The sequence below is a fragment of the Daktulosphaira vitifoliae genome, unplaced genomic scaffold, assembly GCF_025091365.1.
Source record: "Daktulosphaira vitifoliae isolate Bord-2020 unplaced genomic scaffold, ASM2509136v1 Scaffold_1, whole genome shotgun sequence".
In the NCBI taxonomy this organism is placed as follows: domain Eukaryota; kingdom Metazoa; phylum Arthropoda; class Insecta; order Hemiptera; family Phylloxeridae; genus Daktulosphaira; species Daktulosphaira vitifoliae.
In genome coordinates this window covers 1,609,627-1,626,792 of record NW_026099572.1, presented here as the reverse complement: position 1 = coordinate 1,626,792, position 17,166 = coordinate 1,609,627, and the positions used below count along the sequence as shown (strand labels likewise).

The window sequence follows — 17,166 nt, the reverse complement described above, 5'->3', positions numbered from 1 at the left end:
TTATTTTTCCTATAATTGTTTATTATATAGTTTTTGTATTCACACAACATAACTATTTAAGTATAAAATTATTTGATTTAAGAAAACTTTATATTAATATATACATTTATTTAATAAAGCAATATAGTATAACACAATATTAACAATAAACTTATAAAACGTAAGAAAATGTTTGGAAGTATACAAAAATATCAAAAAAAAAATATATATATTAATTGAATATGAATATTAGGAAATTGTATATAAATAATTTTAGCAATTTTCTTTCATAAGAAATTATAAAAATAATTGGCCGGCTATAATTTCTTCTCTGTGTCTTACAAAAGGCATAAGACTCGCATTTATAGGAGTTGTGTCTCCACGAGCCATTTTTTCGGCTAGCTCAACCGTAAATGGATCACAATCATATCCATTAGTTTGATGAATCGTCTCACCGATTTTTAAAGTCCACGACGAAGCGGCTCCCTTTTCATCCATCTCCCAGTCAGTTAGATACTCTTTAAACACCATAGGATAAGAACCATCATATGACTTAAGACTGTCATACGATGTCACAGTTCTTTGAGGTACGTTAACATCAGTCAATATCCAATGTTCCCCATACACATTCATTGGCACAAAAAGTAATTTTAATGTATGAATATCTTTCTTTATCCATCTTCTTGCAGCTGGATAACCACCTCGAAGATATGCTGGTATAAAATCGGTAACGACTGCATAAACTTCGCCATTTAACCTTTTCGCTATCAATTTAAGATAATCATTAATTGTATCCGAAGTGTACCAAGATTTAGGCGACTTAAACGAAGGTGAATTATACTGATCCAGAGTATTTGTGTTCTGATCATGCGTTACTTCTACAAGAGTAAACGTATTTATAAACTGTTATAAATTACTTAAGCAAGCTAAATGGTTTAATATGAGTTAAATTTTTCCTAGGTTTTGGAATATAAGATTAAACACAATTAAACATAATGTGTGTTATGGATGTTTCTATGTGAAATAAATATTAAAGAAATTAATAAAAAAAAAATATTACTTTACCTATTTCTTTCTCCGGTATTTCATCAATTTCGACAATGGCAGTCGACAGGCAAGTTAACATCATTCGTATTTGAAGCCGAAACTTCAGAACTAACTTTCGACTCTAAAAAATGAATGTGTTTAAAATAGTGCTTAATTGGTACAATAAACTAATGAAAGGTTAAATTTTTAAAATAGAATTATTGAATACTTTTTACGACTTTCTCATCTTTTTCCGATGAATTTCTTTTCAAATTTGAGCTTTCAGAATTGTTACAGGATAACTCCAGGAGTTGTTATTTTACTCCACATTTTGTGGGTTGTAAATTAATTATTTTTTCTTCTGAAGTTTCTTTTGTTTTATCAGTGGACACGTCTGGTAATGTAACGTCATTTTTTATTAATTTATGTTAGAAACTTGACGTTTTACATAATATGAAAACATAGTTAGTAATAATACTACAGCTTTTTTTTAGTTTTAGGCGACTGTGTCCTTAATGCATTTATTTTAAGGGTTATTAAAGATAGTGATAATTTTTATTAATTTAAAATTAACTTAATTTCAATTTCCACCACCGGATCTTCGATTTTTCCCCTGTGTTTCTTCTATTTTTGTTTATTCTCTTTCCGGTACACCACAGCTCCATTACCATCAGTCTATGTTGTGTAGTTATACTCTCGCCTGGTATAACTTTACAACCTTTTACTCGCTTTACGCTCTCTTTCTACCACGTAAAATAATCGATCTGTGATCTATTCCTCCCACTCTTATATGTTATATAATGTTTTTCCTTCTTTTTAAAATAAGTATTAACCACAGCAAGATTATACGATACTGCGAAATCCAGGATTCTTTCTCCAGCCTCATTCTTCCCCTTAAAACTATATCCTCCACATACTCTTTCATATCCTCTCCTTTCATTACCTACATGTCCATTCATACCTCTACCTATCACCGCATCCTCATTGCCAAATACCCTTTGCATCACCTCATCCATCTATCTCTAAAACACTTCCTTTTATATATAATCACATCCCACTTGTTGTACATAGGCACTTATTACATTCAGCACTTTTTCTTCGAATATCAATTTTACGACTTTAAAAAATGTCACTTTTCCTAGCTACTTCTACTACTCTACTTTTCATTTCCTCATCCATTATTATCCCTACATCATTCTTTGTACTAGACTTACTTGTGTATACTATTTTATAACCCTCACCTAAATCCCTTGATTTCTCTCCTTTTCACTTAGTTTCCCGCACACAACATATGTTAACTTTTCTCCTCCTCAATAATTCTACTAATTCTCTACTTCTACCAGTTAATGTTCCAACATTCCAAGTACCTATTCTTACTTTGTATCTATCTTTCTCCCTTATACACGAGTCCAGCCTTGAGGTAAGTGTTGATGTCCCTTCACCGTTGACATTAAAAGCGTTGGGTAGACCTGTACACATGACTTTTTCAACTTAAATTTTGAAAATGTTCTGGACATACTACATCCTTTAAACATATGACAAATTAAAACTTACAATATATACTATAAGTTCAAAAAAAAAAATTTGTCCTGACACCTTTTCTTCTATAAAAAAATGGCCGTTAAATTTAACGAAACTTATAATTTTTATGTAAAAATCATTGTTTAACATGAAATATTTTAATACTTAAAATTGCCATAACTTTTAGAAAAATGAACAAATTAAAATAATTTTTTTTTATTGAAATCTTAGATATTTTTCTATCATATGATATAAATTTTTTGAAAATCTGACTCTAAACCTGCCCATAGCGGGGATTAAAAAAAGCAATTTTCGCACACTGTTAAGCTATTTCAATTGAATTTTTGAAAATGTTCCAGATATATAGACACTTTTATGTAATCTTAAATTGAAGATTATATTATATACTTAAATACAAAAAAAAAAATTCCAAATATAAATTTCCTTCTTGATGAAAATGGCTACCGTATTCAAAAATATGCTAATTTTTGTTTATGTATTTCATTTTATTTTAAAATATCTTACAAGGGGAATACACTGACTTTCATGAATATTATGTAATTTAATTGACATAGAATAAAGTTCATAAGACATATGAAATAAAACTAATTTAAATTTTTTTACTTTTTTAAAGTCAAAAAAGTAACTTTAAAATTTGAATTAGCTTAAATTGCAAATTTTATCAATCGACCAAAGCAACGAACAGTTGATGAATAGGTAAAACTTGTATCTTTCACGCTTAGGGTCGAGTTTCGAATCTGCTTGTAGCAATTTATATTTTGCCTCTTTTTTTTTTTTTTGAGTTAGAAAAAAAATATTCAAATCACTTTATTTTAATCTCATTTAGATTCATTAACTTCATTAAATATTGAGGATCACATCACTGTAGTCTACCCTCGTGAGGAGAAATATCTTATTCGTGTTAATATTATTTTACTTTTTTTTTTTTTTTGTGGCTGCGATTTATTTTTCCAATCCTCACTTTACCTACTTTTTTCAATAATACGTCAAATTATTACTATTCATATTTAGTTGAAGATATTACGCTTAAAAATTGAAAGAAAAACCTTTAATCAAATCTAAGTACCTTAAACAGCTTTATCCATACTAACAATTAAAATGATTTATTTCTAATATTTTTAATGTATTTACTGTCGAATTAGACTTGATATGATAAAAGTATTCAACTACAAAAGTAAATAATTTTACTTTGTAATTTATTCATTTTTTAACTCTATTATTGTGTGTTACTAACAGTCTATAGACATTCCAAATTATTTCGTAACATATTGCTATAGAAATAATAAATTTAAAAAAAATTATATTTAGTTTCACCTTAATTTAACAATGGATTTTTACAATTATAATCAAATTTTAAAATACGCTCAATTGAGTAGATCTTTTTAACAACTTTTTGTTTGGTTTTTTTAGTTAAAGCAAATCATTAAAATTTATTATGTTCTGTATATTTCAATTATAGAATATTTTTAAACACCAAAAATTAATTAGAAATGATTTCTATGATTTCTATTTAAGTGATCTATTACAATAAAAATGCAAAAAAAAAATAGAGTTTTTCTGATATATTTACTGTAAACAGTAAATATACAATTTTTCTAACTGCATATTAATCTTAACAATACCATTTTTTTCTATTTATTGTCAATTTCAAACTTGTAAGTTGAGTTAAAAGTTATGGTAATAAATTCATTTTTTTTTATTGTAAACTTTCACTTTAAAGGACGAAAAAGAGTTGGTTAAAAAATTATTACATTTAATACATTAAAAATAAAAATCAATAATAATTTGAAAAGAATTAATTGTAAAAATTATATAATATATAATTAAAAATATTTTGCTTTTGTAATTATCCACCAATTTCTGAGAATTAAACACTATCTACATTAGGGTGACCGTTAGCTATATGAGAGGTTTTTTTTTTTAATATTTGTAAGTGTCACCCCCTAGAATTATTTAAATATATGAAAAAATAAATTGTACAAAATTTGGTGACGATTGGTCAACTCTAAGACGTGCCCCAAGGGGGTTAAAAATAACCCCCCAAGGGTGATTTTTTAGTTTTTTATGTCTATCTCAAAAACTTTAGCTTTTGCCAAAATGTTTATTCGGACTTTTTTGTAGGTATACAATTTTCTATAAAAAGTATATTTACAAAAATATTTGAAAAGTTCTTATTTAGCCCTGAAAAAATAAAAACGTATATGTTCTATTTTTACCATTAAAATTGTTAATTTATAAATCGTTCACTGTAAAAACATAAAAAAAATTAATTTAACCGTTGTTTAAAATTTAATTTTCTATACATTTTTAATTCGACATTTTTTCTATTATTTACTATTCAAAACCTACAATTTTTTTAATTTTAATTAAAAAAAAAACAGAGTAAAATTAATACCGTCTCAGTTTCACATTGAAGCTAAAATAATGTTAACTTACAAATTTATATACAAACAGAGACTATACAAACTTGTAATAAAAATACATAATGAACGAATATTATTTAACTCTTTGATTGACAATTCAAATTGGCTCCGAAACAAAAAAAAATTTCAAACAATAAATAGCCTTGGCCATCCAACGAGCATGATGGATTGGGCCAGGAATTTTAAAATAAATTCTATGTAAAGGTGTTTCACCAAAAAATATTATGACCAATTCTAAAAGTTCCTTATAGTCATCTCGAGGTTGGTATTTTTGTAATTGTTCAAAACTAAATTTCAAAATATCATCTTTTTTTGTTTTTAATTTTTCTAAAATAACAGTATCTTCTATTCCACTTAGGTAATTTGTTTTATTTATATTTTTCCAAGACTTTTAGAATTTATTGAAAATAGGAACATCTGGTTCAGATGACGTATTAAATTTTACTTCAAAACACTTTTCAATATAATTTCATAAATGTGATGTCAGCATAGTAAGTATAAAATATCATGCCCTAACATTTGCATGGAATTTATTTTAAAATTCCTGGCCCAATCCATCATGCTAGTTGGATGGTCAAGGCCATTTATTGTTTGAAATTTTTTTTGTTTCAGAGCCAATTTGAATTATCAATTAAAGAGTTAAATATTTGTTCATTATGTATTTTTAATACAAGTTTATATATTAAACAATGGTTTAGTGCACCAATGCTGCATTAGCGCAAAATTTAGATTTACAATTTATTAAAAATATAATATATTATGAACCAATAGATAAAGATATTTCTAAAGTAGTTTTCAAAAAAAATTTCGGGTCACTTATGGTACTTAGTATCCGAATCGGCAGAATATAAATTTATAATATATTAGCATTTTTTGATGATGATTTATGTGAATATACTAAAATTAAAATGGTAAACTCATTAAATAATCGAGAAGAAGATCCATGTACAAACAAACGTATAGTAGTTGGAGTAAATGAAATGTATGATTTTAAAAATAAAAGTATAGATGATTTTATTTCAACTGAGTTAAAAAAAATGTTTGAAAGATATAACATTGAAACAGATTTTTTAAATATAAATCCTTTAAGTCAATATATCAGAGGAAAAATAATAGTAAATATTTTAAAAGTTATAAATGATTTGGCAGAGAGGTACGTGAAACTTATAGAAGAGTATAATAATATTTTAACAAAATACGAAGCCAAAAACCATACCTATTACAGATTGTTACAGAATACCAGCGTTGTTTTCCTAATTGCAATAAAAGCATATTATGCCTAGAATTTTAAAAAAGATAAATTATTTAAAATATTTAGTAAATTTTTTTAGTACGTTTTTTTTTTGTAAACAGTTTCTGATTGTATGTAAATTTGTTAGTTAACATTATTTTAGCTTCAATATGTTTTTTTAATCACATTATTTAATCATAATTATTATGATTAAAATATTATAAAGTTATAATTCGCGTCGCCTTATTTACTAGCTTAAAAAATGTACCAAATCGTAATTGTTAATTACTTATTAATTTTTAAATGTTTATAAATTATTTTTTCTAGATTTAGTTCACATTAATACTTATAACTAGTATCACTACCCCCCACCAAATTAATGTTAGAAAATGGAAAAAATGTGCTGTGTGAGATTCAATTTTTTCAAAATTCTGAACAAGTTAAAAGTTCGTTGAGGTATTTATTCTTCTTCTTTTTCATCGTCTTTATCCTAACTACTTGGGGCCGACCACCCTTATCAGATATAACAAATAACTCATATAACTTATGATCGACATAACATTTTGTATTTTTTTTAACCAATTTTTACACTATAGGACTATATATAAAATAAGTTTTGATATTTTCATAATTGTAGAAAATTATTTTTTTACTAACTTTTTAACTTCGATGCGAAGCGGAAAAGATATTAATTTTACTATGATGTGTTTTTTTTTGTTTATGTCTGTCACCCCTTTTTCTCAGCTCTCACTTGACCGATTTCTTTCAAAAATACGTCAAAAGATTACAAATCATATCTAGTTGAAGACATTACCCTTAAAAATTGAAAAAAATTCCCTCGTTCCCCGCAAATGGGGGAAATATCCAAAAAAATTTCAAATTTAAAAATCGCTAATTTTCGAAATTTTTTCACTTTTTTTTCTTAAAACTTCCCTAACTTTTTGAAAAATCAACAAATCAACATAATTTTTTTTTATACTAAAATTTTATATATTTTCCTTTCATTTGATATCAATTTTTTGAAAATCTTTCACTTAACCTGCTCATTGGGGGGGATTTAAAATAGCAACTTTTTTACAAAAATTAACTTTTTCAACTTAATTTTTGAAAATGTTCCGGAAATACTGCGTCCTTTATACATATACCAAATTAAAGCTTATTTTATGTACTATAAAATGAAAAAAAAAATTTGTCCCGACGACCTATCTTCTATGCGCAAATGGCTACCATATTCAAAAATATGCTATTTTAAAAAATTTTTTTTTTTAATTAAACACTATCTACAGATTTGCATCGAAGCGTTTTTTATGATAGTGATTTTAATCACTGTCAGATATCATCTATACTGGACCCAACTATGCCACGACCCCACTGTGCCGCCACCCCACTGCGCTGGGTTTTTTTTATATTTGAAGATAGCCATTATACAGATTGATTTTAATGAAAAAATGTAATACCAAAAACTCTCATTATATTTCAATTGTTAAGTTTCTATAGCATTTTGAATTTTTTTATGGTATCGAATGTTATTTTATACAAGTGAAGAACAGCACTAAAAAATATTTTATTGTGTTATTTAGTGGCGACAATAAGCGATTTTTTATCCAAGAAAATGATTAAAGTTTGAACGAGCTTTTTACAGAAATTATTCACTCAAATCTTTTTAATTACATTTTCGTATGTGAACTACAAGTGTTTGATGTGTGGTCAAGTTAAAATTAATAACAACTATTAATTTGAGTGATTCTATCATTGATATCATATTTTCCTATTTCCTTACCTTTATCCCAACTACTTAAGGTCAGCCACTCTTATCTTTAACTTCCACTGATACGATCTTTCACATCATCTATATACACATAGCCGTCCTTATATCGCATTCAATAACATTCGTCCATCTCTTTTTTGGCCTTCCTCTATCTCATATCCTCAACATTTATTTCTATAATTGTTCTCACAGCTTCTGAATTCTCTCTCCTTATAGCATGATCAAACCATCAAAGTCTATTTTCTCTTATCTCATTAACTATTGAAGCTACACTTATTCTCCCTCCTATATGTTCGTTACTTACCCCATTTCCTTTCGTCACTTCATCTTAGCATTTTTATTTCTGTATCTTCTTTGTTCTATTCAACCACCCAACACTCGGAACCATACATTATAGCTGGTCTCACTACAGTCTTATAGAACTTACCTTTCAGCCTCATTGAAATTCTCTAATCGCACAACACACTAGACGCTTCTCTCCATTTAACGCACTCATACTTAAAACTGTGTCTTACATCCTTGTCAATACCACCGACCGTTCTTTTGAACAACTGATCCTAAAAATTTAAAACTTTACACCTCTCCTATCACGTCTTCGCTTATTGTCACTGATCACCTCATTTCACCTACCTCGTGTTCAACTTTCTTCCCACAGTGTTTAGTGATAAGCATTATTGTTAATGCATTACATTTATAATGCCCCTCAGTTGTTGTACAGTTAATAAGAAGTAAGTAAATTTATGTTATCCCAATTCTTTAAAATTAATATGTTTGAGTAAAGGATAACAAAGCAATAGATGATTCATTAAATTAGTATCTTAAAGTGTTAGTTTTGACTGGTTGGTTAAAATATTATACATTATCACGTTATGGTATTCGTGAACTGGCTCCGCCGTTTCGTTGCCTTTTAGGTAGGATATTAAAAACTAATCAGACAAAAGTCTATTATTCCTCAATTAGAGGTAGTGCGTTATTATTTTTATATCTACTTGTCTTTGTCGTTGTAAACCCTCAAACCATACGACCCCGATAGAACCACAACATCAGGTTCTCACCATATACAGCCCAATCTCAAATTCTTTATTTTTATTTTATTAATTTTTGTTATTTGAATTATAAGATGTTCTAGAGTCCATAACTTCACATCCAAATAAGCTATCACTGTGGAACTAGCACTGTTTTACTTATATTAAATAGTACTTCAATTTCATTCTTAAGTTTATGAATTTAAAATTTTTTTAACATCGAAATTTTTATTTAAATTTTTTAAATTCTGTAGTATTTTAATAGCAAAATTTGTAGGTCAAAAATTATTTTTTTCTTTTCAGAAACTTTTAGTTATGTTCTTTTATCCCATATCATATTTGAATCGATTTATAATTTTTTTTGTATCGTTTTACGGATTTGAACATACATGATTTTTTGAAAATAGCCAACTTTATCATCTCATTACCCAAAGTGGCTGAACGAATTTTTTTCAAATTTACATATCACTTATCTTTAGGTTATTAAAATATCTGGCGAAAATTTGATGATGAAGAAATAATTTTAATGCCACTTATATAACTTACAAAATTTACAATTAACGTGTTATAGAAAATCCACAAACTATGTAATTTTTAACATTTTATTTTTATTTTTTGCATTTATTCTATACGAAAATAAAATAGTACACACCATTGTAAGCAACTGTTTTTAAAATTATTGGTTTTGTTTATTAAGTACCCCTTGCTCCAGCTAAAATACACTATTTAGGTCTCAATTCAACAAATTTAGTAAAACCAATTTTGTCATTTGGATTTTCTGTTTTGTAATTTTTTTACGATCAGCATCTCTTATATTCATGACGTCTTTCATACCGGAACATACTCTGCTATAATCGTCATTATGATAAAAGTCACCCACATTTTTATTACTACTTTCGGATCAATTACTCGACCAGGTTTTTGAACGACAATGTAAGGTAAAACACCATGAATATCGACTAATTTTTTTACCTTTTTCACAAAGCATTCTGTGACACCAAATTCTTCACGAATTTTTGAAACCGACCAAGATTTAGGCAACAGACTTAAAATTCTTATGTGTTGGCTAGTTTCATTAAATTCTTTAAGTTATTTATCCAACTTTCATACTCGTTAATGGCATAATTTCCGTTAGAAAGGAAATGTGTGCTATTGGAAGAAAAACAATGAATTTTATAAGCCGAGAAGAGTTTTTTTTTACTGTAGAACTTATAACTTCAGCTTTTTTTTCAATAATAACTGGTCGGCGAGTTTTAGTTAAGTGTTTTAATGAAATAGATGATATACCTAAATTATTACAAGCGTTATTTATTCTTTCTAAATTATTTTCTATAGACTCATACACGGGTTCATCATGCTCAACACTCATATTCAAGTAATCAACAGAATCTTTCAAACGTTTTAAACATGTTTTACATAAAGCCTTTCCAGGTATTAATTCCAAATTTGAATATTCAAGAACGGTTTGTAGTTTTATTTCAATCAGACCTTCGCGGACAGTTATTTTATGTAATTAAATAGATCAAAACATTTTCTATCGACACACAAAATAAAAATAATATTTTTTACTCTGATGCTCACAAATTGTAGTTAAAGAACAGTTTATTCTATTAGAAAGGAGTTGTTAGTTTTTAATATTTAATAATATTTGATTATTAAAACCGTAAACAGATTTGTGACACACATCGTTCACTGCTAAACCAACTGAGGATTCCATAATAATGCTTGGTGACATACAATTGTAATTTTATATGGACAATCCTGTCACATTTAAAAATAGATAATCAGTTTTAAATGCTATTTAACATTATAATATATGTCATATTCATGAAAAAATTGATACAAAAGTCACTATTAGTTATATGATAAAATGAAAATCGTATTTATAGTAAAAAGACAACTGTTTCATCGACAGTTTTATACTTTCATTAGTATTAAACAAAAACAATAATTTTACAAATAGTTGCTTACAATGGTATGTAGAATTTTATTTTCGTGTAAAATAAATGCAAAAAATAAAAATTTAATGTTGAAAATTACATAGTTTGTGGATTTTCCAGAACACGTAAATTGTAAATTTTTTAAGTTATTAAGTGGCGTTAAATTTATTTCTTCATCATCAAATTTTCGCTAGATATGAAAATTGCCTAAAGATAAGTGCTATGTAAATTTGAAAAAAATTCGTTCAGCCACTTTTGTGTGATGAGATGATAAAGTTTAAATATAGAAAATATGGTAAAATCTTGTGATTCATATATAAAATTAAAAGTAAATCCCAAGAATTCATAGTTAATGCGGTGGAGTACACCGAGAGAGTATAGCAACGTGTTCCTATTGATTTTTTTGGTCCTTATAACTTGCAATTTGGAAATTGACATCATTAAATAGAAAAAAAAATGGTATTGTTAAGATTAATATGAATAAAAGGGAAATATCTAAGGTTTCAATAAAAAAAAAATAAGTTGTTTTGTTAATTTTTAAAAAAGTTACGGCAGTTTTAAATTTAAAAAAATTGAAAAAATGTCAAAAATTTGCAATTTTTAAATTTGTAATTTTTTTGGAGATTTCCCCATTTACGGGGAACGAGGGAATTCTTTTCAATTTTTAAGGGTAATGTCTTCAGTTATATACGATTTTTGATCTTTTGACATAGTTTTCATCAAAATCGGTCCAATGAGAGCTGAGAAAAAGTGGCAACAGACACAAAAAAAACCACATTATTGTAAAGTTAATACCTTCTCATTTTCGCATCAAAGCTAAAAGATAAGAGGTTAAAGCTAAACCTTGGTGTACATCTACTCTTATCCCGAACTCTTTTATTTTTCTACTGGAACTCGTTTTTAAACTCAATCTTAGTGAGATCAACAAAAAAATTGTACTGTTTACCATGTAAGATACTCATAAACATAACAATATTTTAGTGCCAGGATTATATTTTCGGTCAAAACAGGATGTATAAGCAATGTTTACAACTTATTGCAACAAAAATTATAGGATAACTTACGATCATTACGAGGAAATAAATGTGCTATTTTTAATTGTAGTAAATACAAACAAAAGAACTGAAATCTCATATTATAGTTTTCCGAAAAATAATAAATCGATACAATGGTTATAACTTTGGTATGTATAAACTAAATTACTTATAGATATTATAGCTGATAGTTAAACTTAACATTGCCGAATTTTAGAAATTAAAAAAATACTTCAAAATTACGCTACTGTAAAAAATAATTCTATATTTTAAAAGTGCTAAAACTTTTATTTAAAAAAACACTGATTTTAATCAAATTTTAATAGATACAAGAGGTAATAAGATTCCTTTTGGTATGATTTGTATGAAAATCCAATAAAAAATCTAAGTACTAGATTTGAAAGGATATCAAAGAAACCATTCACGCATGTAATTTTTTTGCAGTACAATATTTGAAAATTTTCCAAACAAATCGGTAGCGAGGGGTAGTTATATAATATATTAAGAATCTCAAAACTAAGAAAAAAATTAAAAAAATAAATAATAGCGAAATATAAATCAATAAAGCAGAAGATACATATTGTTTTATCGTATTTGTAAAGCAAAACACGTTTCACTTAAATCAAATAATAAACAAATGTTTTTGATAATAACTAAGTTATTACATTGATTTTCGTTGGCAAATATCAGCACTACGTCTATTATCGCAGCTATTACCAAAATATCAAGCTGATCAGTTATTTTAAAATTTATAACATTTTTCGAGAGGGTATATAGCGCAATCTCTCCAGGTATAAATTAATAAAAAATCAGTTGCCAATAGCTAATTGTTGTGTCCTATCTATGTAATCTATACCAATATATTTTCCATGATTATAAGTAGAATAGTTAAACAACGTTATATACATATAACGTTATAACTTTTCGATAACACTATCGGTTCATCCGGTTGTTTTCAAAAACAAAAACTAATGTTCTTCTATAGATTTAGTAACCAAACACACAATCGACACCGAACTACCATATCGATTGTTAGATAACTATCGAACTGTTACCATGAATGATATGATTACTAACCGTTCAGCTTGTTTTGCGGGTTAAAATAACTAAATAAAACAATATCTTATTTGAATAGAATGTGCATGATTGAGTACTTCTGACTACAAAACTATATAGTAAAATATACAGTAGTTTTTATTCGAATAAAAACTACCGAGTATTTTATCCTGTACTTTAATAGTCTTAACTAGTCGTGAATAATATACAACGATTATTCAATATCTTTTTAAACATTATCGGAATATCCGGTAGTCAAAACTATTCNTTTTATCCTGTACTTTAATAGTATTAACTAGTCGTGAATAATATACAACGATTATTCAATATCTTTTTAAACATTATCGGAATATCCGGTAGTCAAAACTATTCGATAATACCCACGACCACTATTTTCCTATAATCTCAAAATAAGGAACCTCATAATGTAATACATAGACAAAGTGCTAATTTTTCGAGATCACAATTAGCCAGTTTAGCCAGAGTCGGGGAATAAAGAAAAAGTTCTCATCGTTTTCTTATTTTTACAATATATTAACAAGCCATAGTGGTTAAACTGTCCGGGTAGTTTTAATTTTTAACCTCAAAAAACGATTGTAATTTTGTTTAGAACTTTTATGTTTTCAATAGGCTATTGAATTTTTAATATTATTATTTTTAGTGTTATTATGGAACGTAGTAAGCAGATTATTTTACTGTGATATTTATTTTTACCTTTTATTTAGATATGCCGTAGTTTATTGTAAATTGTAAACATAATTTGCTGATATTATAACATCATCGCGATACTATCAATAATGGTGTCTCTCATGTATAGGTGGGACACCTAGACAGTTTAATATTATGGACTTGAAACTCTAGCACAGGTAGGCCTCTGCAATCTAGCGAGCTACCCTGCCTGGACCGAGATATCTTGGACATTATGTCGTTTGACTTTGAGGAGATCAACTCGCTGCGTCATGAACTGCAGAATGTCAGAGAAGTAATGCGTCTAACCAAGTGCAACATTGAAGCACTTAATGGCACATTTGCTTCATTTGATCATCCACCAGCAATTTATTTGACTGAGTATCGAGAACTCACTGTGAAGCTACATGAATTAGAAGCCAAAGAACAACAACTACTGGACCAGGTTGACCATCCTAGGGAGCATCGTAAGACAGGCAGGGCCGATAAGCCATCTACGCCGTCTGTGAGGGTAATTAGAGCATATTTACCTAATAAGCAACGTACTACCATTGAGGTTAAACATGGGGAAACATTACATATGGCCTTAGAAAAACGTTTACAGCATAGAAAAATACCAATGAATGTCTGTGTTGTCTATAGACATGGCACTGATCATCAAATACCATGGGATACTCAAACATCAGCTATAGAATATGATGAAATTCAAGTAAAAATGTGCTGGTTACCTATCCAAGCTTCATTTACTCATGATTTTTCTAAACGTACTTCTTTTACCACTTGTGATCATTGTCGTCAATTGTTATTTCAGGTAGAATATATTAAATAATATATTTTTAAAGTTATGTAAAAATAATTTTTTTGTCTATAATTTAGGGTTATCACTGTCGTTCATGTGGATTTAAATTCCATGAAAGGTGTTCAATGGGTGTGCCGGTTTTATGTATTCCAACTAGAGATTTAAATAATAGTAATAGTGGAAGCCATTCAATTTATCAAAATTCAGCAGGTATATTGCAATTATCATCTGATTATCAATCCTCTAGACGTAGAGTACTCGGTCATGGTGAAAGATCAAGTTCTGAACCTAATGTATGTCGTAATATGGTAAACATGAATTGGGATGATATAGCTGAGCTAAAACGCAGATCACAAGCACCATTAGGTGTTCCTCAAGGGTTCTTACCACATAGCCAAAGTGCTCAAGCATCACCTACTAATGTACTAAAGCCAAGACCTCGAGCCAAAAGTGCAGATGAAAGTGCTACTAAAAAACTACTTAGAGATACTGGGCCTCAAGAGTCACTTGAAGATTGGGAAATTCCAGAAACAGATATTCAAATGGGTGATTGTATAGGTTCAGGCTCATTTGGTACTGTATATAAAGCTAATTGGCATGGCCCAGTTGCAATAAAAGCTCTTAAAGTTAAACAACCAACTGCTGCACAATTACAAGCTTTCAAAAACGAAGTATCAGTTTTAAAGAAAACACGCCATGTTAATGTGTTATTGTTTATGGGTGTCATTCGTAAACCAAATTTAGCTATTGTAACTCAGTGGTGTGAGGGATCAAGTCTATACCGTTGCTTGCATGTACTTGAAAAAAAGTAAGTTTTTCTAACTTAAATTGGAAGTAAAATTAATGTAATTTTCGCTTATATCATACACCACCATTATATATATTACACTATATAATATACAAGAGTTTTAAAAAAATTAAAGTATTGCAAATATCTTCATTTTTATTATGAAAATTATCTAGACTCTTATAGCATATTCTTTGATACATCACTGCATTTGCATGAATTATTACAGTTAAAAAAGAAAGAATGATCATGACTATCTTTTTTTTAAATTTCTCTTGCCATTTTCAGTGCAAACCAAAAATTTGAATATTATGTTTTTAATCTTATTGAAATTTCAGTATTTTTCTTAGATTTAATGCTAGTTGAAAAAATTTTGAACTAAAATTTGATGTAATTTAACTTTTATTAAATGGACACTGATAAAACACATAATTTTAGTTTGTATGTTAACATTAAATTTTTTTGGTTTGCCTTACAATTTTACAGATTTTAGATGAACCAACCTGGTACATTTTCAGAAAATTTTACTAAGAAGGGGCAACAAATTTGGGTTCTTATATAATTTTAAATGATAAATGATAATTTTAAATTTTATTACTTTTATATTATTTTTCAATTATAGTTATACAATACTTATTCAGTTTATCCATTATGCTTTGTAAAGATATCAACTTCAATTTTTAAGTGGGAACACATTTTTATTTAATAAAATATTTGAGTTTTTTTTTTTTTAATAAAACTTCTTATGTTTGATAGATATAACATTTTAAAGTTTTAAATTACCAAATTAAAATAAATGTATAATTTATGAGATTATACTAATCTGCAATCAATTTGTTTTTATGACTTCATTATTCACAGATACAGTGTTTATTATCTATTATGTCCTTATCGAAATATATACTTAAAGTATAATAATTTATACGGTAAAATGTTGTGAGTTACATTATAAATACAACAATCAGCAAAACAGATAACATTACTTTATTTCATAATCTTCTTTAGTTACCTTAAATATGTTATAGACATTTTTTGGAACAATTTACAATCAATTTTGCATTACTACTAATAAGTATCATTTAAAAGTATACATGTTAAATATGTATAATTTTTTATTTTTTTTAGATTTGAAACTATGCAATTAATTTCAATTACTGGTCAAACAGCTATAGGTATGAACTATTTGCATTCAAAGAGTATAATTCACAGAGATTTAAAAAGCAATAATATATTTTTCAATGATTCTGTTGTTAAAATTGGAGATTTTGGTCTTGCGACTATTAAATCAAAATGGTCTGGTGGCCAACAATATCATCAACCATCTGGATCAATATTATGGATGGCACCAGAAGTCATTCGAATGCAAGTAGATAATCCTTACAGCTTTCAATCGGATGTATATGCGTATGGTGTAGTGCTATATGAATTGCTATCAGGTCAATTACCTTATACTGAAATTAACAATAAAGACCAAATTATATTTATGGTTGGTAGAGGTTATTTAAGACCTGATCAAAAAAAAGTGAGAGCTGATGCACCAGCAGAACTTCGTAAATTAATGGAGAATTGTATCAAATTTGACAGAGAAGACAGACCTAAATTTAAAGATATAGCCATATCTATTCAAAGTATAATTCATGCTATGCCAAAGTTACAACGAACTACATCTGAACCTACATTATCTCGGTCTAATTGGAGTGATGACTATTTGTACCCTTCAGAAGCTAACAGTTATAGAGGAGCTGCTGGTTTTATTTAAAATACATGTAACTGTAAAATTTATTTTTACTCTTATGATTTATAATTTATACATTTTATTTTGTTAAATACAATTGACCAAAGGACGATATTGCATATATATATATATAT

The 17,166-nt window shown here is 27.6% G+C and overlaps 2 protein-coding genes across 2 annotated transcripts; one reads left to right on the top strand and one right to left on the bottom strand.

Moving 5' to 3' along the window:
• Window positions 1-276: 276 nt before the first annotated feature.
• On the bottom strand, window positions 277-2,021 carry LOC126895812 (sentrin-specific protease 1-like). The gene is made up of 3 exons (XM_050668055.1): window positions 1,839-2,021; window positions 1,045-1,147; window positions 277-857 (listed from the first exon to the last, which is right to left on the bottom strand). Exons 1-3 carry the CDS (start codon window positions 2,019-2,021, stop codon window positions 277-279), a joined length of 867 nt encoding a protein of 288 aa, XP_050524012.1.
• An 11,595-nt stretch (window positions 2,022-13,616) lies between these two features.
• On the top strand, window positions 13,617-17,153 carry LOC126893755 (raf homolog serine/threonine-protein kinase Raf). Its single transcript, XM_050664228.1, has 3 exons — window positions 13,617-14,522; window positions 14,588-15,318; window positions 16,423-17,153. Exons 1-3 carry the CDS (start codon window positions 13,947-13,949, stop codon window positions 17,054-17,056), a joined length of 1,941 nt encoding a protein of 646 aa, XP_050520185.1. The 5' UTR covers window positions 13,617-13,946; the 3' UTR covers window positions 17,057-17,153.
• Window positions 17,154-17,166: the final 13 nt, after the last annotated feature.